The following is a 24,277-nucleotide window of genomic DNA, read 5'->3' on the forward strand; positions in this document are numbered from 1 at the left end:
ATGGATATTTTAACAATATTAATTCTTCTAATCCATGAACACAGGATATATCTCCATTTATTTCAGACTTCCTCAGTTTCTTTCATCAATGTCTTACAGTTTTCAGTGTACAGTTCTTTCACCACCTTGGTTAAATTTATTCCTAAGTATTTTATCCTTTTGATGCTACTATAAATGGGACTGTCTCCTTAATTTCTCTTTCTGATATATCATTGTTAGTGTATAGAAATACAACTGATTTCTGTATATTGATTTTGTACCCTGCAACTACTGAATTAGTTCTAACTGTGTGTGTGCGTGGTTTTTAGGGTTTTCTAAATGTGATAGTGAAATCTGCAAACAGAGATGTCACTTTACTTCTTCCTTTCTGATTTAGATACTTCTCATTTCTTTTTCTCACCTAATTGCTCTAGCTAGGCCTTGAAGTACTATGTTAAATAGCAATGGTAAGAGTAAGCACGCTTGTCTTGTTCCTGTTCTTAGATGAAACACTTTGTTTTTTACCGCTGATTATGATGTTGTCTGTAGGCTTCTCCTATCTGGCCTTTATTATGGTGGGGAACATTCCTTCTATACGTAGTTTGTTGACAGTTTTTATCATAAAAGAGTGTTGGATTTTGTCAAATAAGGATACTGACCTGTAGTTTTCTTTTTTTGTTGTACCCATGTCTGGCTTGGGTATCAGGATAATGCTGGCCTTGCAAAATGAGTTTGGAAGTGTTCCCTCCTCTTCAATTTTTTGGGAGGATTTGCAAAGAATTAATTTTAATTCTTCTTTAAGTATTAGTATTAGCAGAATTCACCAGTAAAGCCATCAGGTCTTGGGATTTTCTTTGTTGAAAGGTTTCTGACTACTGATTTAAACTCCTTAATCATTACTGGTCTGTTAAGATCTTCTATTTATTCATGATTTAGTTGGCAAGTTGTACGTCTGTAAAAATATTTTATCTATTTCTTCTAGACTATAAATTTGTTGGTGTATAATACTTTACAATAGTTTCATATGATTTTTTGCATTTCAGTGGTATTGGTTGTAAGGTCTCCAATCTTATTTGTATCTTCTTTTCTTCTTATTAAGTCTAGCTACAGGTTTGTCAATTTTGTTGCTATTTTTAAAAAACTATCTCCTAATTTTGTTGATCTTTTCTATTGTCTTTCTGATCTCTAATTTATTTATTTCTTCTCTGATCTTTGTTATTTTCTTACTTCTGCTAACTTGGGGCTTAGTTTGTTCATTTCCTAGTTCTTTGAGGTGTAAAGTTAAGTTGTTTACTTGAGGTCATTCTTTTTTCTTAATAAGACATTTATCACTATAAACATCCCTCTCAAAACTGCTTTTGCTGCATCCCATAGTTTTGATATACTGTGTTTCATTTTCAATTGTTTCAAGATGTTTTTGATTTGTTTTGATGTATTCTTTTTTTTTTTTGCAGTACACGGGCCTCTCACTGTTGTGGCCTCTCCCGTTGTAGAGCACAGCCTCCAGATGCGCAGGCTCAGCGGCCATGGCTCACGGGCCCAGCCTCTCCACGGCACGAACCCCTGTCCCTTGCATCGGCAGGCGGACTCTCAACCACAGCGCCACCAGGGAAGCCCCTGCATGTAGTCTTTTGTGCAACTTATTTCATGACTCTCAGCCTTGGATATGATCTCTTAAACCAATGGACTAGTACTCAGGTTTGAGACATAGAGAAGCTAAAGGCTAAATTCCCCTCCCCTGTGATCATGGCAGAAACTACTAATCATTGATGGCATGTTCCAGGCAGACACTGCAAAATGAGCAGAGCTGGCCCTCAAAGAAAACACTAAGTTCTACTGTTGTCCTGAAGCATTTTGGTTCTCCCTGATACCTTTGGACGACTCATCCGTTTCTTATTCATTCTTACAACAAACATGCCCTCAGTACCCATTATGGGCCAGATATTGTGATAGGCCTGGGGATGCAAAGAAAAATAAGAGCAGTCCTCAAGTGGCTCAACATTTTGTGGAGGAAACAGGCAAATAGAAAGACCATCAAAATGCTAGAAGTGGCATGTGTAGCTAAAAGAACACATAGGAGAAGCATCTAAGGCAGACTCTGTTGGTGTATTTTGGTGGTGGTGGAGTGTGGATGGAGATATAATTAAAGCTTCCCCAAGGGAATTCTGAAAAATGTGCAGAAATCAGCTAAGTGAAGGTTGGGGGTTAGGGGAAGGGAACAAAGAAGGGGGAAAGAAGAAGTATTGGTTGGAGGAGCAATGCGGAATGTTTCCAAGCAAAAGAAGTAGCTTATAAAATGTGAGAGAACACAGCACTTTTAGAGCAGTGTAAGTTGTTCAGTATGACTAAACTATCTTCTGCAAGAGATGAATTTGGGGAAGTACACAGATAGATTGTAAAGAACCATGTATGTCAGGCTACGAGTCAAAAAGCCTATATGTAACCACTAAGGTAAAAGCGATTTTTTTTAGGGTCTCCAATTTAGGGAGTATACAATTTAGAAGCATCTTGAAATAGCATAAAGAAAAATAGTTGTTTTACATGATTTCCTATGATGCCGAATGAAATGTTCTCAGGATGACCCAGAAATATATACAAGTGATCTGCTTCTGAGATGCAGATTAAATTTCTTCAAGGAATCTGGGTCACAGCTTATGCCATTTTACTTCTAAGAGGGATGAATCAGAATCCATTATATACAATTTTCTGGTATATAGAATAACTGTAATATAGTCTAATGAAAATAAAATTGAGAGGATATCATTAAAAAGACAATTTTAAAGAATGTTCTGGAAAAGACAGGTTAAGTGGTTGATAATGGTTAAGTTGTATTCCCCCCTAAAACATATAGGAGTTCTAACCCCCAGTACTGTAGAATGTCACTTTATTTGGAGAGAAGGCCTTTACAAAGGTAATGAGGTTAAAATGAAATCATTAGGGTGAGCCCTAATTCAATATGTCTACTCTCCTTATAAAAGGAGGAAAATCTGGACACAGAAATGGACATGCACACAGGGAGAAAACCATATGAAGACTGGTGTTTGTTGCTACAAGCCAAGGAACCACCAAACACTGAGAGCTGAGAGAGAGGCCTGGAACAGATCCTTCCCCACTGCCTTTGAGGGGGGCATGATCCTGCTGACACCTTGATCTCATACTTCTAGCTTCCAGAACTGTGAGATAATAAATTTCTATTGCTTAAGGCACCCAGTCTATAGTACTTTGTCACAGCAGCCCCAGGAAACTAATAAAACAGGATTATAGGAAAAGTGACTTCTTCTAAGAACTTAAATGACAACTAAAAGCAATAATTTACCCTAGACTGGACCTAGTATAGTAAGGTAAAAATTCTATAAAGAACATTATCATTTTAGCTAACAAAATTGATACATGGAAAGTAGATTACACATGTTACATTCATTTAAATTTATGAAATGGTAACTGTTACTATGGTTACATAAGAAAAGATCCCTATTCTACGGGAATATATACTGAAGTATTTGGGGGTAAAGGGCCATGAAGCACGTAATTTACCCTCAAATGATACAGTAAAAATATTACATATATGTGTGTATATTCTAGATATATGCATATATATATATATATATATATATATATATATATATACATAAACGTGTATTAATTTGTAATCACACACACAGAGGGGAGTGGGGTGGGGAAAGGAAGGGAGAGGAAGAAGGGGAGGGAGAAAGCTCACGTAAAAAAAGGCGGGGTGTATAAAATGTTACCAATAGTGAATTCTGTGAGCTATTTTTATTTTTGCAACTTTTTCTAAGTTTGAAATTATTCCCAAATAAAATGTTTTAAAAATTGTTTTTTTAAGGCTGAGTATGAAATTATATTATAAAACGTGCATGAGAAATAAATGCCCCACATAGAATGGTGATTACTTTCAAGACATTACCTTTAGAATGGGAGGAAAGAGAACTGGTTTTTGCAAGGTTTCAATTCTTTTTGTAATATTCACTTAGAAAAAAAACCTGAAGCAAATGGGACCATTGTTAAGATTTGATAAAGCTAAGTACTGATCATTATTGCTTTATTCTCTACATTTTATCAAAAAAATTTTTAATGTACATGGTTGGAAATAAAATATTTTTAGTAGGACATAAGTAAGAGAAGAAAAGAAACATCCAAAACTGATTTAAGCCAAAGAAATTCTAAAATGCCTCAGGAAAATCTGAGACATACATTTCCATGTAAAATAAAAATCAAGTATCACAGTCACGGCATTTAATTGAATATATTCTTTAATATTATAACAGTAATGCTAACTAAATTTGTCTTTGCTTAAAAATAAAAAACATCAGAATATCTACTCTGTAGAAAGTATCCTAACACTTATTTGGAATATCTGTTAATAGAGAGAAAAATGGCCTTCTTTTTCGTATTTACACAGTACTCATACAGCTATTCGTTAATTCCTAGCATTGCAAGTTCTTTGATATCCATCCTAAAGTTTACTTTCTAAGCAATTCTAAAATAGAGTAAAAATAAGTAATGCTAGGAAAGCATGAAGCAATCCTTCTCTTCTTTTTCTTTCTTTTGGGGGAGAGGTCATTTTCCAGTTACCATAACTAAGGATAGTTGCTGATTTACACAAAATTTTTAGTTGGAAAAAAATTTTTTGGACATACATCAGTTATTGGCAAATCACACAGACATAAATACCATAGTAAGCAGTCATTTACCAGGTATCACTGGGCAGAGTTGCATGAAAGTGTCCATAGGCAGAACAACCCCCACCTGCATCCCAGCAGAGATGCTGAGTGTCAGATCGACTGCTGCTGCAGGTGACATGGTCTAGTGCCAGGAACAAAGGCAGTGAGGGACTGGAGGCACCTCTTCCCAACACCATGGAACATCACCAGCAGCAATGGTGCTCGTGAGGGGAACCAGGAGAACACGGTTCCTCTGTGAATTCCACTTCCAGTCACATATTGTGAGCGCATTAGTCTCACTTTTCTTCTGCAACCATCACCATTAGTCCCTGGCAGAGATAACTTCCAGCTGTACCAGACAGCACACTACTGTGATAATTTAAACAAACATTAAAAACGAAAAGGTAAATAATATACTTTCTAAACCGCTTCCTTTTTTTTCTATTATAAAAAGTCTCTCTCCTTCCACCCTTCCCCTTCTCGTTACAACTAACCTCTAGAGAACATAAACTGCTCTGGGCAAGCAGTACATTATCATAAGGTTTCCTTTTTTTTTTTTTCCCCCTGAAGTCAGTGCATCAAGGCACTTTAAGAACTTAAAGAAAGAAATTAAATTATGAAAAATTGCTCTGAAATAAATCAGATCAGCCATCTGCAAAATAATAGCCCAGGTAATAACTTGGGAAGAATATCCAAATTCCAACCATGGTGACTGGGGTGAATTTTTATAGAAGTATGACGTGATTAACATATTTAATCAGCGGTGCTCTGTTTAAAGGAGGGGGATGGTCAACACAGATTATAGAAGGGAAGCACAGAAAGTAAGAATTTGGCAGTGTGTCCTAAATAAACCTAGAAGAGAGGTTGTTCAACCACATAAATATGAATATTATGATTTTTGTGGCAGGCACTCTATCTCTGTGTTGGAGACAGAGGCATCAGGCTAATAACATGGCCATTGAGATTTCCTTTGGAATTTACATGTCATTCCATGAGGGCAGGGGGCCTTGTCTGTTTTGGTTACCTCTGTATCCCCAGAACCTAGACGAATGTAAGCACTGAACAAGTATTGTTCAGTTAATTATGATCATCCAACTGTCTTTTATGCTAAATCAATGTTACCATACAGTGATTTTTGCTTGTATTTGGATTCCCATACAGTTTTGGCTGAGAGAGAAACTGCTGGCCAGAAAAAAGAAATATGCTGGTTTCTTTGATGGTTAAATTCCTCATGACAAATAATTTTGCTTTATATGTTACCACTTGCACATCTGTTTAGTACAAGTTAGTAACTGAAATATTTATCAACAGTTGGTACATGAAAAAAATTAAGTCTGGCTGCCATTGTCAGGCTGCTCCTAAAATTTTCTGATTTTTACTGATCTTACATTTGAATCTCTTCCTCTTAAATTAAAAATCTTGGTCTTGATGACATGAACACAGTTACTCATTTGCTTGATTTACAATATACCCATAATAGTTTCAAAAGAAATACACCAATATTACCTAAGTATAAGGCTAATAAAAAAGGTTTAAGATATTTTCTGGTTCTTTTGTCCATAATACATATCCTAGTAGGGGTATACTTATCCTATTAGGGTCATTTATTTCAAAGTCTTTTCAATTTCATTGGATTTTTCCTCTTTTTGATCTTATTTTTTAAGTTATATAAAACATTTAATAATTTCAAAGTCAAAATTATTAAAGAAAATAGATTCCACTTGTGAATATGACATTTCTTACTTTGGCCAGTGTAACTTTGGAAAAGACACCTGTAAGCTGGGTCAAAGGATAAATAGGTAACCTTGCTAGAGATTGGCAAACTTCCCTTCATTGGGAGTGTGTCATTTTGCATTCACATCAGCAATGTAGGAGAATGCCTCTTTTCCCACAGCCTCATCAACAGAGCATCTTGGTGAATTTTTGGAATACTGCCAATCTGAAAGATGAAGATGGAATTTCAGTACAATTTATATTTCTCCTATTATGAGTGAGGCTGAATATTTTTTTCCATATGTTTAAGGGGCACTAACATTTGTTCTCCTGTGAATTGTTGCTCATTTTTCTATTATATTGTTGGGTTTATTTTTCTATAATTTTTAGGAGTTCTCTATAAGTGAGGTTCCCTAGCATTTGTCTAAGTTTTAATTCTCAAATATTTTTATTCAGTTTGTCATTTGTCTGACTTTGCTTCTGATGCATTTTGCTATGTGAAAATTATCTGTGTTTATGTAATCAAAGTGATCAGTTCTTTTGTTACCTTTGGGTTTTCAGTCAAAGTTGGGAAAGTTTCTTCCCACCCTCAGGTTATATAGAAATTCACTAAAGTTTTCCTCTAGCATTTGTTTCATCTTTTCACATTTAGACATCTAGTCCTTGGTTTTTGGTAGGACAAATAAAACTAAGGTTATCTTTTTTCATACAGCTAACCCATACCATTTATTATAAAGTCCATATTTTCCCCACTGTTTTGAGGTTAGGATGGGGGTTTACATCTTCTCTTCCCTTAACCAACACTAAGCCACTAGGATAGTATCAGTACAAAGTAGGTACTCAAAAGTATTTGATGAATGAATAAATAATTGTGCCTTATTTATTAACTGTACCTCAGGAGATTCTGATGCAGATTATGTTTTCCATACACCAAACTTTTAAGATACACCTCTGTAAAAGATACAGTTTACACCTGAAACCAGGATTCTATATGCAAAAAGGCATAGAAGGTCCACTGGGTAAGGAGAATAATGACCAGTGAGTCACATGTGTACGAAACCAGATTGAGAATGGGTTGTAGAAAGTCCATAGGGTGGTATGTAGGGGGTTTTTATGAAAAGTTTAAAGGAAAATGAGAGTTTTGAGAAGAGCTGTTTGCAGGGTTTCGTTTTATTTTGTTTTCTGAGGTGGTAGTGGTAAGGATAAGGTTATGAGCTTTACAATATAGTTTTGTTTAAATTTAATAGTGGGGGTCACCAGGGCATCCCTCAAGCTTTTACCTTGTCACATATGCATAAAATAACATAATAGGTCAAAAGAAGATTGGAAACCCTGACAGAAAAATGACAGCTGGCACAAGTAAGAACTCTAGAATGCTAACAGGAAAGCCAAAAAGAGGCAGAAAAATGTGAGTCATTTTAGCTAAAGAACAAAAAGCTCTATGTATCTCAACTTTTTAGGATATCACGAAAAATACCTGAATATTTAACAATGAGTATACCAGAAAAGGCTATTCTCTAAGAGGCAGGGAAATGTGTAATCTATTTCACAAAAAGATTTATTTTCAAGGAAAATGGTGAAAAACATTGGAATTTTGAAAGTAAAAACTTCAATTGTATGGAAGTTTTTCTTTATGGGAATTATCTCATTCCTGCATGATGCTGAGTATTTCAGGCACTCTTCTATTCATTTCAGAACGTTTCTATCAAGGTAGAGTAGTAAACAAAATTAATAGGCATTTTTCTCCTTTCTTAACTTTAGAAGACATAAGATTGCATAAAACTATAGTTATAATACTGTACAGTGGGTTTATAACATATACAGATGTACTGTACATGAAAGGAGCACAAAATATGGGTAAGGGGATGAAACTAAGTTTGAACAGTCACTATATTTTACTGGAATTAAGCTAATATTAATCTGAAGTAGATTGTGATAAATTAAGATGCATTTTGTCCCTAGAGTAATGACTAAGAAAATAACTAAAAGAAATAAATAGTAAAAAAAAAAATTAATGAAATAATATGGTAGACTAGAAATATCTATTTAATATAAAAGAAAATTTTAAAGTAAGAAAAGAGAAACAATAAGACCCAAGACTAAAGAACATAATCAGCAAAATGGCAGACATGAATCCAATCATATCAACAATAGCATTAAATAGCAGAGACTATCAGACTGGATAAATAACATCATCCAACTATATGCTATCTACAAAAGATAGACTTTATATTCAAAGACAAAATAGCTTGAAAGTATAAGAATGGAAATCTATGTACCATGCAAATAGCAACCACAAGAGAGCTGGATTGGCTATACTAATATTAAGCAAATCAGACTAAAAAAGTGCTAGAAACGAAGAGGGACAATTTATGATGAAAAAGAAGTTCAGGAAAATAGTGCTGAAAAATGCCCCCACCTTGAAAAAAGATATCAGTTCCTATCACTAGAATCTGGAAATGTTATATATGGAAAAAGGGTCTTTGCAATGTGATTAAATTCAGGATTTTGAGATTGAAGCATCATTCTGGATTATGAGGGAGGGCCCTGAATGTAATCACATGTATCCTTTTAAGAAGAAGGTGGAAAGAGATTTCACTATAGACAGAAGAGGAGAAGGCAATGTGAGGACAGAGGCAGAGATCGTCTAAAGGGAGTATAACACTGATTTTGGACCTCCGGCCTCTAGAACCGTGAGAGAATAAACTGCGATTGTTTTAAGCCCCCAAGTTTTTGGTAATTCGTTATAGCAGCCATTGGATATTAATATATGCACCTAACAGCAGGATTCAAAAACACAGGAAGCCAAAACAGAACAGAAAATAATATTTGGGAACTTCAACATCTAACTAGCAAAAGTTTATAGACATAGGCAAAATCAGCAAAGATACAGAAGATTTAAACATAAAAACTTGATCAACTGACACCTATAGAATACTCAACAACATAAGAATACCCATTCTTCTCAAAAGCAAATGAAGAATTCTCTAACACAGACCACACACTAGGTCATAAAGCAAGTCTCAGTACACTTAAAATAACAGAAATCATACAAAGTATATTCTCCAATCACAATGAGATTAAATTAAAAATAAAAAGCAGAAGGAAATTTGGAAAATTCACAAATATCTAGAAACTAAGCAGTATAGTTCTGAAAAACCCATGAGTCAAAAATCACAAGAGAAATTAGAAAATGTTGTGAGAAATGAAATTAAGCAAACAAAATATCAAAACTTATGGGATGTAGCAAAAATAGTACATAAAGGGAAATTTATAGGTGTAAAAGCCAATATTAGAAAAGAAGGAAGAGGGACTTCCCTGGTGGTCTAATGGTTAAGGCTCCACACTCCCAATGCAGGGGGCCAGGGTTCAATCTCTGGTCAGCGAACTAGATCCCACATGCTACAAGTAAAAGAGCCTGCATGCCGCATGCCACAGCTAATATGGCCCGCATGCTGCAATTAAAAAGATCCTGCATACTGCAACTAAGACCTGGTACAGTCAAATAAATAAATATTAAAAAAAAAAAAAAGAAAGAAAGAAAGAAAATAAGGAAGAACTCAAATTAAAAAAACTTGTTTCCTTACTGTATAGCACAGAGAACTATATTCAGCATCCTATGATGAACCATAATGGAAAAGAATATTAAAAAAAGAATGCATATATATGTATAACTGAAACACTCTGCTGTACAGCAGAAATTAACACATTATAAATCAACCATATTTCAATTATAAAAAATAACAAACTAGTTTCCCAAATTAAGAATTCAGTAAAAGAGCAAACCAAATCCAAAGCAAGCAGAAGGAAAGAAACAATGAATATTAGAGTGAAAATCCAATGAAAGGAAAAAAAATAGAAACACAACAGAGAAAAAACAATGAAGTGAAAAGTCAGTTCTTTGAAAAGATCAACAAAACTGACAAACTGTTAGCAAGAATGACCAAGGGAAAAAAATGATACAAACTACCAAAAATCCGGGATGAATGAGGTAATACCACTACCCACCTTAGAGACATTAAAATGATTATAAAGCATACAATGAACAACTTCATACAAATAAATTAGACAACTTAGATCAAATGGCCAAATGCCTAGAAAGACACAAACTACTGAAACTGATTCAAGAAAAAAATAGAGAATCTGAATAAACCTATAACAAGTAAAAAATTGTTTTAGTAATTTAATACCTTCCCCCCACACCCCCCCCCACACACATAAAATGTCCTGACAGCTTCAGTGGTGGATCCAGTTAGACATTCAAAGAAGGAATAATAGCAATCTCTCACAAGGTCTTTCAGAAAATAGAGGAAGAGGTAACACTTTGCTCTATCTCATTCTATGAGACCAATATAAATCCAGATATTAAAATCATACAAAGATATCACAAGAAAACTACAACCCAATATTCCTCACGAATACAGATGCAAAAGTCCTAAAAAATAATAATTTCTCAACAAAATATTAACAAAAAATACAGTACAGATCAAAAGAATTTATATCATCCAAGGGTGATACACTCATGGAATGCAAGGTTGGTTTAACAACCAAAAGTCAATTAATGTAATATATCATATTTCACTTTTTGTTTGGAAAACTTTTCCCTATTCCAAGATCACAAAGAATTCCTCCTGTATTATCTTCTAAAAGTTTATAATTTTGCCTTTTGTTTGTTTCTTTATTCATTCATTCACTTTTTACTTTATTTTTAAAGCTTTAATATATTTTAATTTTTGTTGATGGTATAAGGTTACAACTTAATTTTTTTCCATATTAATATCTGAGTTAAATGGTATTCCCCCAAATTCATAGGTTGAAATCCTTAACTTTCCAGTAACTCAGAATGTGACCTTATTTGGAAATAGGGCCATTACATATGTAATTACTTATGTTAAGATGAGGTCATACTGGAGTAGAGTGGGTCCCTAATCCAATATAACTGATGTCCTTATAAAAAGGGAAAATTTGGACACAGATATAGACACACATAGAGGGAGGATGATGTGAACCGACGTAAGGAGAGCATAGCTAAATACAAGTCAGCAAGAGGCCTGGAACCAATTCTTCCCCCAACAACCCTCAGAAGAAACCAACCCTGCTGAACTTTGATTTCAGACTTCTAGCCTCCCAGGACTGTGAGACAATATATTCCTGTTGTTTAAGCCACCCAGTTTGTGGTACTTTGTCATGGCAGCCCTAGGAAACCAACACAATTACTATTTATCTCGGCATCTAAATTGAGAAGTCCTTCCTTTCCCCACAGATCTGTAATACCAACTTTACAATAGATGAAGTTTATTTATATGTCCTGGTCTGTTTCTGGGTTCTCTGTTCTCTTTGATTAGTCTCTTTCTCCTAATTTCCCTAATTACTACAGCTTTAAAATAATTCATGATATATAGTAAAGCAAGTCCCTCTGAAATCTGTTCTTGTTCTCAGAAAGGGTTGTGGTTATAATTGGCCCTTTACCCTTTGCAATCAGTTTTTTATATTCCAACAAAATGAAACAAACCTACTGGGACCTGGATTGGTTTTCATATTGCATTTATAAACAAATTTGGGGAGAATTAATAATCTATCAACACAGTACATCTTTTTATTCCCACTTATTTAGGTGGCCATTCAGAACTAGAATTTTCACGGTAAATGATATACAGAACTAAAAGCAAACCAAACAATATTAATTTTAGCTTTTTAAAATTTTTCATACATATCTGCCCCCATTCCCCAGGGCTTTAGATCCAGCCACTGCAGGAAGTGGGGAAGTGGAGGGAAGGATACGCCCATAGTTGAGAATAATTATCACCAACTATACCACCATGACTATTTACATTCTTGGCCATATCATTATCAATGTGTAAAATGGAAAGGCAATTGGAAAAGGAACAGTATGAAAAGAGCATGTTAGCTTCTGGCATTTGTATTCCAAAAAAAAAAAAAAAAAAGTTGCTTAGTCAGCTCTCTTAAGAAACAGGGTTTTGAATCCCATTTCTTCAGAAAATGGAAACAAGGATATGAATACAGGTCAAAAAAGTACAACCCCTTTCAAACCTCAACCAAATCTTTCAACCTTACAGTGTTTCTAAACACTGTAATTTAGAACATAATATGCTATTACAATAATCTAATTGCTATATCACTACAAATTCAGCCATCTCAAGCTGCAGGTCTTGCTATATGTACATATATAGCACGTTTTCATCAGGGAAAAGAGAGTCTTAGTCTCATCACTTAAGAATTGTAAATTTTCCATTCAAAGGAAAAAGAAAAGACTGACCTAGTTCATGCACATATATAAGATCTATGAAGATTTACACTGAAGAGATTTAAATTTTACCAATAGATAGGAAAAGACTAGGTTGGTGGTGAAATAAAATTTGAAATTTTTATTTTTCTCGTAGACAATATAAAAAATCACTTTTAATCTGTCCATATGTTATCTGGAAAGAAGATAACATACTCATTTAATTTTTCTTTATCTTCTCAAGCAAGTGACAACCCATCCCACCTTTATGAAACAGTAGGAAAGAGAGAAGCTACAGAAGATACACAAAAGCAAAGGTGACTCTAACTGGTAACCTCAGGACAATTCATTAATAGGAGCCTTCCTTTACTAAATTCATACCACCTCTCAGCCCTGAGAAGCTTTCTATTTCAACAGCCTAAGTTATCAAAAAGGAAGTTACCTCCAAAGAGTAGAGGTATTGTCTGCCTGGTTCATTGAGTCTAACAGTGCTGGTACGTAGATAGGCAACTCAGTAAGTACCTGTTAGATGAACAAATTACTTTCATTATTATTATAACTTGAATAAATTACACATCCTGTGGAAAAAACAAAATGCTCCACCTCACCAACTTTTATAAACTTTTACAAAAAATATTACTGCTGAGAGTATGACCTTCTTTATCTGTTATTCAACTTAAAATTCAAAGGTTGTAAGAGGCAGTATAATATAGGTCCATAACATCGACCTTATGAGATAATGATGAGCAGTCTGAATTCACACATTTTCATATTATTTGGAAGTATGAGAGCCTGTTTCTCATTTATATTTCTGAAGCAATATTTGGAATAATTTTTCTTCTGGTCTAGGAAGTATTAAATAAAACAGACCAATCTCTTGGATGTATTTAAGACTGCTTTGGTTTTACCCCGACTCCAACTCTTCAGAACAACGAAAATTTAACTTATATACCTGAAAGAATAATCAGACCTATGAAGGTTTTCTTTCTAAAATACACAGGATATTATCTTCTGTGTATAAATTCGACACTTAAGGCCAACTCACAAATCCTTATTTACATCTTCACTACCTACAGAAAGCTCAAGGAGTAAAATAGTTATAGATAAGGTAGCAGTTACAGGCCTCTAACACAAAGAAAATGTAGCGTTACTGTCCACCATCAAAATCATGCTCCTAAAAATATTCTATTCCCTTGAAATAATACTTGGGCAACCAAATACTTAAAAAAGGCGTGCTGGGTATCTTAAAATGAGTATGTCAGTTAATTAAATCTATGATCCCCCGCTACCAATGGAGTACTGTACAATCTGTTATTATTCACTGTCCTATAGATCATCTGTTCTTGGTGCTGGTTTGTTCCAGGAAGAGAGACAGCTGCAACACTATATCCCTGTTCAACCTGAGGACCATCTGACTTTAATTGTAACACACAGCTTGATGTGGCTCTGGCTATGAGAAGCCAAAGTATCGTCTGTAATAATCTGGAAAAGCAGAAACCTGCCAACAGAGGGCTGAAAACAGGGACTTGTGCTGTCTGGCTGCCTGACGGGCTGCAGGAAATATGATTAATGAGCAAGGTATAATGATATCAGGAACCCGATTAGCACCACAAAAAGGTCACAGATCAAAGTAGTATGCATTTCATGAGCTAAAATCATTGCATAAAATCTGTGGACTTGAAGAGGTAAACCAAAGAGGAGGGCGATAAAACCCTTATGTGATAACAGGCTAACATACATAAAATACCATACTAATAATTTAGTCACTTACAGAAAGTTAACAGGAAAATTTTAAACGAATCAATATGAACTGCACCATAGGAAAGCTTTGTTCATCACAGGTGTATCATAAATATTTTTGAATGAATGAATGAGCTATTAAATTCTTTCCTAAAGGCACATGTAAGTAAAATCAAGTATTTTTCTAATTATGAGTTAAAATTATCAGAGATGTAAATATTTCACTGTAAAATGTTTGCATTTAACTTGCAGTAAATTTTTATAAGTTCTGTTAAGAATATAAGCTTATTCAGAAGATGAAGACATCTGTAAAACTCAGAGAAAGAGGAATCACTGGGACAAATGTTTAATAGCTCAATAAGAAGTTACATTAAATGTGCAGTTAGTATTATAAAATACTACTGTTTAACATTTGATAGGCATACATAAGTTGAGAGCATGAGCAGGCAAAACCAAAATCTTATTGGAAAACAATTTGGTAAGCTGCGACCTTCTTTTCCTTGGTGCCCTTGTGAGACTTGTTCCAAATAGACCTGGTTCTTCTGAGGAGAGGGTACTGAGAGTAGGGATGGGGGTACTATCAGGAGAGTGGCTTACTTTATACAGTTACATTTTCTTAATTGTCAAAATATTGTTGAAGAGCTTTAAATATAACTTACTCAAATGTTTCTGCCTCTTAGACCTCTTTTAAAGCAAACACATTAACAAATTTCTTTGTATTTTTAACAATACTAAATATGGTAATGATTAATAGAGAGTTGGTTCCCCTGAGACTTAAAAGTATAAACTGAGAAAAAATGCTTCAATAATAAAATGATCAGAACATGGTTTTAATTTTTTAAAAAATATATTCCTCAAGAATGGGGATGATTATTTACAACTTTCAAATCTTATATAAATATTATTTTGTATCTACCTAATAGCAGAAACATTTATTCACAATGGTGATTCAGCCAGCCATACACTGTCGCCCCACAGTAAGCCCTCAGGCACTGCAGCCACCCCCAACGGTGCAACCCCCGGGACTCAGGAGGGAAAGAACAGGATACTGGCCCCAGACAGCTAAGGTGTATATCAAAGGAATGACTTCAAAGAGCCCAGATTCTTGCATCTTCCCATACATAGAGACGCACTAAATTCATTAATTTGAGATACCTGGTTTTCCTTAATTAACAGTAATCTTTTGATGTTCCAACTACCTGGGCTTGAAGTACTTAGAAAGTCCACTGAATAAAACATAATTCTCAAAAAAAAAAAAATGGTGATTCAGAAGGAACCATTAAAAAGGAAAAGACAAGCCACAAACTAGGAGAAAAATATCTGCAAAACATATGTTGGATAAAGGATTTTTATGGAGGATATATAAAGATGTCTTACAACTAAATAATAAAAAGACATACAACCCAATTAAAAAACAGGCAAAAGATCTGAATAGATAGCTCACCAAAGTACATATTAAAGATAGGAAATAAGCCTGTGAAAAGATGGTCAACATCATTAGTCATTAGGGAAATACAAATTAAAATCACAATGAATCACTGGAAGAGCTAAAACAAAGAAGATTGACTGGGCTTCCCTGGTGGCCCAGTGGTTGAGAATCTGCCTCCCAATGCAGGGGACACGGGTTCGAGCCCTGGTATGGGAGGATCCCACATGCCGCGGAGCAACTAGGCCCGTGAGCCACAACTACTGAGCCTGCACGTCTGGAGCCTGTGCTCCGCAACAAGAGAGGCTGCGATAGTGAGAGGCCCGTGCACCACGATGAAGAGTGGCCTCCGCTTGCCACAACTAGAGAAAGCCCTCGCACAGAAACGAAGACCCGACACAGCAAAAATAAATAAATTAATTAATAACCCCCTACCCCCCCAAAAATAAATAAATAAATAAATAAAGAAGATTGACAATACCAAGTCTTTGCAAGGCTATGGCAAATTGAAACTTCACCTATTGTTGGTGGGAATGCAAAATGGTAAATATATTCTTATCATATGACTGAGCAATTAATTAAACTTCTAGGAATCTATCCAAGAGAAATGAAAACAGATATCCACCCTAAGACATATGCAAATATTCTTAAGAGCCTAAAACTGGAAAAAAGCAAAATGTCCATAAACTGGTAAATAAACAAAAGGTGTCATATCTATATAATGGAATACTATGCAGCAACACAAAGAAATTACTGATACGTGCACAATATGGAGGAATCTCAAGAACATCATGCTAAGTGAAAGAGTCAGGTACAAAAAGACTACATACGGCAGGATTCCATATATATAAAATTTCTAGAAAAAGCAAAACTAAAGAGACAGAATCAGTGGTTGCCTGGGACTACGACTGGGAGCAAACAGATACAAGGAAAGTTTTTGCAGTGAGGTAAGCTGATTGTGCTGATGGTTACATAATTGTACACATTTATTAAAACTCATTGAATTGAGCACTTTTAAAAAGATGGATTTTATGGTATGCAAATTATACCTCAATAAATGTGTTTTAAAAGCATAGAAAATTATTGAAAGCAAACCCCCAAAAATAACCCCAAAACTGCAGAATGACTAGACCTTCTATTGACATCTACATACCCCTGGAGAGAAAAAAAAAACAACAAAAAAAACACGACCATAGACAACTGTCACATTTAAAAGTTTGACATCTCCTTTAACATCTTTCAGAGCTAAGCTTTGTCTTGGGCTCTCATTATAATTACAGTTAACTTAAAAATCTTGAAAAATACATGCAGTAAACCAAAATGCAACATGTACCTTAAGACTGTGATAGAATAATGTTAGGTGCTATTGCCTGAAGACCTCCTGTAAGCCAGAGAAAATTCTAGGTATTTTACATATATAATTACAGTTTTACACAAATAATTTTCAAATTACAATGAGGAAATCAAGGCTCAGAAAAGTTAAATTGCCTAAGGTCCCATAACCAGCAATGTGAGTTATCCACGATTAGGAAAACTGGTCTAACTTCAAAGCCTACACTCTTTCCACTCTCCCTGCACTGCTTCCAGTATATGTAAAACATGAATTTTCAGTAATAATGGGATTACAATTAGGATCTAGAATACTGTACAGGATTAAAATATAATTGTTGGGCTTCCCTGGTGGCGCAGTGGTTGAGAGTCCGCCTGCTGATGCAGGGGACACAGGTTCGTGCCCCGGTCTGGGAGGATCCCACATGCCGCAGAGCGGCTGGGCCCGTGAGCCATGGCCCCTGAGCCTGCGTGTCCGGAGCCTGTGCTCCGCAACGAAAGAGGCCACAACAGTGAGAGGCCCGCGTACTGCAAAAAAAAAAAAATATATATATATATATATATATATATATATATATATATATATATAAAAAATTGTTGGTAGAAAAGGTAAGCATACCAAGAAAACTAAAATGAAATAATTTTCCTTGTTTTAGTAAAATTAAAAACACAATGCAATTTCGGTTTCATTTTTATTTTACTTATTTATTTATTAAATAAATTTATTTATTTGTTTTATTTTTAAATTTTTTGGCTGTTGGGTCTTTGTTGCTGTGCGTGGGCTTTTCTCTAGTTGCGGCGAGTGGGGGCTACTCTTCGTTGTGGTGCGAGGGCTTGTCATTGTCGTGTCTTCTCTTGTTGTGGAGCACGGGCTCTAGGTGCACGGGCTTCAGTAGTTGTGGCACTTGGGCTCGGTAACTGTGGCACTTGGGCTCAGTAGTTGTGGCTCGTGCACCCTAGAGCGCAGGCTAAGTAGTTGTGGTGCATGGCTTAGTTGCTCTGCAGCATGTGGGATCTTCCCAGACCAGGGGTGAAACCTGTGTTCTCTACATTGGCAGGTGGATTCTTAACCATTGCGCCACCAGGGAAGCCCTAGGTTTCATTTTTAATATGAAGTATGAAGTATGATAAAGAAACTACTTTCAAAAACTGAGAATAAAGCTCCCTGATTCTAGGCATTTATGAAAGTTAAAGGCAAAAAGGAAAAGTCATATATTTTTTCATAAAATAATCCAGAACCTACACAACAGAGGACATTAAAGAGTCCACAGGAGAGGATTATGAAGAGTTGGTTGTAAGCACAATGATTATTGCACTTTTCACTTTTTAAGTTTTCATATTCTAAATATTAGATGAAGATTTCCTTCAAAAGACAGATACAGCATATAATTTGAAAATCTTGTTTCTATTATCAAAGCGTACAATGGCCTTCCAACCTGAACACAGAATTATGTTCTTCTCCTAGTACAAGAAACTCATATTTGAAAAAGCATAGAATTCAATAAGAAATTCACTTATAATCTTGAATCATCTTGTTCATATAAAAGTAACCTAAGTTCTGCATAAAAGAATAAAAGACACATTATACCTTTCATGTCAATAAGATTTTATGAAGTATATATGGAGATTCATGAACTATTACATCACTTTTAGTTATCCCTATCAACTACAGTTTTGCCCAGAAGAGTAAGGGTTAATGATTATACCAACACATGAAAGATACTTTGAGAAAAGGCTCATGACAGACAGAGTAGATGATTACTATCTTACCAATCTGTTTATGCGAACAAATTCTTCTGAGGTTTTGGCCCAAGGAGGAAGTTCAACATCAGACACTACTGTCCCATCATCCATCACTCCAAGATTATAATTATTGAAGTTGACAAACATCTCAGGGAGATAATAAAATTCAGGGATCAACTCCTATATAAAAATAAAAGACAATGTCATATTATAAATTGTAGAATACTGACTAGGTATTCATAAAAGGGCTGATCATTTCCTATTGTGCAGAAGAACAAAATAAACATAGGAAAGTTTTTACTCTTTTCATATCATAGCCCTATCACAAAGTTCTATTAAGGTAGACAGATCCCATCCAACCAAATTTAAATAACACCTTACTGGGTGGTCACATGCTTTCCTTTAGGACAAGTCTTACAAACTCAAAACTCTTATATACCAACATTTGAGTAATATTTGAGGTTTGACAAGACGTAAACAGTTTAACATGCTGTAATATCAAGAATAGCTTAAACTAGATTTTTTTGAGGTATATGGAATTTTTGCCAGAAAAAAAAAACCAAAATCTTTATAAGCATTAAAATGCTTTGGTCCATCACCAACCAGGAAGATATTCATTGCATTTAGCCACAGTGTAACAGTATGTTTTGCTCACATTTCAAAACATTCAAGTTTAGTTTTAGGGTACTAACTCTTATAAAAGATCAAAATTTATAATCAGCCTAGAAAATGACCTGCATGAGAAACTAAGTCATATAAACATGACTTTAATAAGGACATTTAAAATACGCTTTAACAGGATACTTAATAAGCAGAAAAATGCAGCCAGTTAGGTTTTTGTGTACAATAAGCCCCATGTATAACTATTTCAGAGGTCCTATAGATCAGACTTGAAATCCAGTCTTGACATGGGTCAGTGACTCAGTGGTCTTTCAGATACCCCCTCAGGGCCAGCTATGGCAGGCCCGGCTTTCCAAATGGTTGAGTGAAATAGGGAGGTCATCAGATTTTGGACAAGGTCAGTATGAACTCACTAGAGCAAAGAAAAAAAATTCAGCAGGAATTAAGCTATTATCACCTCCATCATCCATGTGAAATGTTCCTTGACTTTGAATCGTACATCCTTTGTTTACAATCACAATAATTAACTAAGCAGGGTAGAAATGAGCTTGCCCTCCAAATGCCTGACAACCACCTGATCATTGACTTGCAAAACATTTAAACTGAACAAAATTAATTTTTTTAAAAGGAAGATCCTGTTAAGTTTAACCATAAATGAAATGATGCAATGTTCATACAACAATTTTAAGAATCTCTTCTCCACAATGATGCATATAAGTCTAATTAACAAAAGACATATTTTATGCAACAAAAAGCTATATTCAATTTGTTTTAGCTAAATAACTTACTGCATGACATGAGTCAAGTACTAAAATAAAACTCTTAATAAACATCACATTTAATCTTCACAACAACTTATCACACTTAATCTTCACAACAACTTTACAAGGTAAGGTATCATCTCCATTTAAAAAAATTAACTAAGGCTCAAAGAAGTTAAGTAATATGCCCAAGGTTATGCAGCTGATTTATGATAAATTTGGAACTTAGATCAAGATTTGTTTAACTCTAAAGCCTGTGTCCTTAATCATCAAAAAAGCATGGGTTCTATTACATAATATATACAGTGCTACACATTTAAAATATGTTTTTAACATATATTCTAAGCAATTTTTTTAAAAAGTAAACAAAACCTTTTCATTCTTCTATGATAAGAAAACAACTGGTTCTCCTGAAAAAAATATTTTATTTATATGTGTATATGTATATATACTACACATATAGGAAGAATTTTAAAAATATGCTATAATTATTATTTACCCATATATAAATATGTCACTTTATAACTATCAATTTGCTGAAGTATGCATTCAATAAATTCCAGCTTTGAGAAAATTTCCCAAAATGTCTTATTTTCACTCCATATTGCTTGTGCTAGTAAAGAGGAATGTTACTATTTCCAAGTCTTGTTCTACAGTAGTAATGGAGGACCATGCCTTCCTTGTGTATTCAAAATCAAAGCAGCATTTTGGTTTAATTATTTACTTATTCTTTAAATTTCAATAATACCTGCCCACCCGTACCCTCACACTAATGCTCTCACAACTAGAGGATATTGTCCTTCTTTTGCCTGTTATACTCATTATGCTTCTATATAATTCTCCTAGGAATCAAAACAAATATAATGGCTGAATTTTAGATGCTAGGTTTCTCCCAAGTTTTGGGAGATCAGTCATCTGCATTATAAATCAGAGATACATATTGCATAGTAAAAATATGCAAAAAATATACTCTTTCTTGAGACCATGCCTAGACAGCAGATGAAGACCCAACACAGCCATAAATAAATAAATTTATTAAAAATACATTCAATTAACAGAACTATATTTTGTTTGTGCCCTACTTTATTTAAACACATAAATTTATTATGAATTTATTTTATTTTAATGTTGACAGCTTACTCTAAATATAAATTCAGTTAATTTAACTCAAAATTAAATGGAGCAAAATTACACATAAAATAAACAAGAAATTTGTAATAAAAGATATGAAGAAAGCAATTTTAAATCTTACTGGACTATGTTAAACATTCAGTTGCATAATTTCTGTAATGCTGGGAGGAAGGTAATACTTTATCAGTTTCCATAATTACCATAGATTTTACTTGCAATTTCCTATTAAAGATAGATACCCTATAATTTTGTAGAGTGGACATTATAAAAATATTTCAAAATTAAGATTTTAAACTTTATTAATTAAAAATTAAGCTTAATACTTCACTTGAAATTTATCGAGATAGGAATTTTACATTTTGCTTCTTTATTTTTTACCTCCCAACCTCCCATCCCATACACTTCTCCAATTTCAAGAGAGTTCTCAGGCACTTCCAGAACATTTGCAAGGTCCAGAGCAGAGACCTCCTGAAGACATCCTCTTTTTCTGTCCTTTGTGAAAGTCTAAGCAAACAGGAGATTATGTAAAATGTCTAGGAGAAGGAGTGTCAAAGGTTAATATTTTTAAAAAGACAGAAACCAAAGAAGAGTTTTTCCTCAAGATTAGGGAACCAAGTTTCTCAAAATCTGTAGTCAGCTTTCTTTAGCCTGAGGGCAAGGGGAGGGGATGAAGAGGTTAGGCTGGAACCTAGGGGATGGTAAGTGGTAATCAAGGTCCCTACTTGTCCATATAGTGCCTCTGTATAAATTAGAAAAAAGCAATCCTTCTGGGCTAATTCAGCCCCAAGAGAACTCAGTTTGGTAAGTGCAGTACAGGTTGGATTTCTGCTTCTCCTTTCCTTCAGTCAAGCACCCTTACATAGAGAACAATTTGCCCACCTCTACACAATGGCTTCATGATGGTGCACTTATGGAAGACAGTCCCTTGGCACCAGGGATTTGGCATCAGCAAATATTTCTTAACTCAAGCTTAGATAATCAGCAGAGCTGCCAGCTTCTAAAAGACCATGTGTCCTAGACAATGAAGATATTACTAGTGAACAAGATGAACTGAAGATGTGAGAGCCAATTTTCTAGATATCACATAAGCCTGGATCTCATTCAAGCCCTGGGAAAAGGAGGTCTCTGCCCTACCCATCTAATAACTGTGAAAGAACTTCCTACTAGCATAATATAAAGAAGATTTGAATTCAAATTAGGACATTTCTTATATACTTGAGTTGCTGGTTATGAATTTATACACACAGTTGACATGTGAACAACACTGGGGTTAGGGTTCCTACTGTCTACTCAGTCAATCTGAGTGTTATTTATAGTTGGCACTCCTTATCTGCAGTTCCTCTATATCCCACATGGGCGGTTCCAAATCCATGGATTCAACCAACATTGGACAGGGTACTACTATAGTATTTACTATTTTAAAAAATTCACACATAAGTGGACCTGTGCAGTTCAAAACCATGTTGTTCAAGAGTCAACTGTATTTCAGTGATAAAAAGTTACCAATATATTCACTGACAATTATTTCTAGGAGACAAAATGGTAGAGAAAATTCAGTATGAGCAGTATAAAACTTTTAAAATTTCCCATCATTTAACTGATTATTTGATATAAGCTTTAGGTAGGTATGAAGAGTGATATAACACATCATAATCACAAAAAGCATTTATTTCATTTTTACTCTGCAAAGAACTGTGTTAGGATCTGGGATATGGAGACGTGAGTGCTACTTCCCCTCTACAGATCAGATCACAGATCTAACAGTGAAAGGATACATTTTTTAGGAGGAAATTGGTTGTAGGCACAAATAGTACTCTAGAAATTCAAAAGAGAAAAGGATGTCTAAAAGTTGGGGTGGTCAAAAAAAAAAATAAGTTGGGGTGGTCAGAGAAAGCTTTAGGGAGAAGAACATAATACATTGTACTTCCCTAATATAACACTCATCAAACTGTATTGCTTCCTCTAAATTGACGGCTCCAGGAGATAAAGGACTTTAAGTATCTTGTTCACTGCTACACCTCCAAAGCCTAGACATAGTGAGTGAAACATGTTAGATATTCAGTAAAAATCTGTTGAATGAATGATTGAAGAATGGTACTTAAAGTCAAAGATAAATATTAGCAGAGGGGAAACACAAGAACAGTCCTGACAAGGGGAATATCTTAAGAAGAGGTACAGAGATGGAAACTTGAATATATCATGTGTTTCCAGTGATCAATGAAGAACTATTTAGTTGGTTTAGAGAGGACTATATACATGAAGTAGGAGGTAATTTAAAATAGGACAAATGTTTCCAATAAATTAGCACTGAAAAGAAAGATTACAAAGAATCTAATATAGTATAAAGGACATCATCAAATAAAGACAATTAAGTAAAGGAGTGAGTATATATACTTAAACCATATGACAATCTCGTTGGAAGGAAATCTGCATAAGTAAATCAGTTGATGGGAGTTGAATACCCTCTTAACATAAAATAAACATACTGAACGCAACTGAGGTACACCAACATGTAAACAAAAAGATAAATAAGTATATATACTGCCTGAATTTTACAATGGATGATAGTGACATTCAAGTTATAAGTAGAATTCCGTCTTAATCCTAAAAGCATCTTTCTAAGAACTATGCCTTGATATAACACCAAATATTATAGTTCAGAATTATCTCCTTTGACAGATGAAATTTAGTGATAGAGTCAAAGATTATGTCTTTCTAATACTTCTAATGTACATTTACAAAGTGCAGTATGTTTTATATTCATCAGAACAGAACATTCAGCTCTGGATAAAAACCACATGTTCAGCAATTCTTTAAAACATCAGGGGAAAATGATAAGTAAACAACACTGACAGAGGACAGAGATATTTACAATTCACATTTTCTTCTGACTTGCTTACAATAATTT

The 24,277-nt window shown here is 34.6% G+C and overlaps 1 protein-coding gene across 4 annotated transcripts in view; it reads right to left on the bottom strand.

Moving 5' to 3' along the window:
* LRBA (LPS responsive beige-like anchor protein) overlaps window positions 1-24,277 on the bottom strand; it is a 748,187-nt gene that overhangs the window by 127,179 nt on the left and 596,731 nt on the right. For all 4 annotated transcript variants that reach the window (XM_065877627.1, XM_065877625.1, XM_065877628.1 and 1 more), the window contains one exon: window positions 18,884-19,036. In XM_065877627.1, the coding sequence (XP_065733699.1) occupies window positions 18,884-19,036 (153 nt within the window). The remainder of the gene's footprint in view (window positions 1-18,883; window positions 19,037-24,277) is intronic.

The sequence above is a fragment of the Phocoena phocoena genome, chromosome 5, assembly GCF_963924675.1.
Source record: "Phocoena phocoena chromosome 5, mPhoPho1.1, whole genome shotgun sequence".
NCBI classification, from domain to species: domain Eukaryota; kingdom Metazoa; phylum Chordata; class Mammalia; order Artiodactyla; family Phocoenidae; genus Phocoena; species Phocoena phocoena.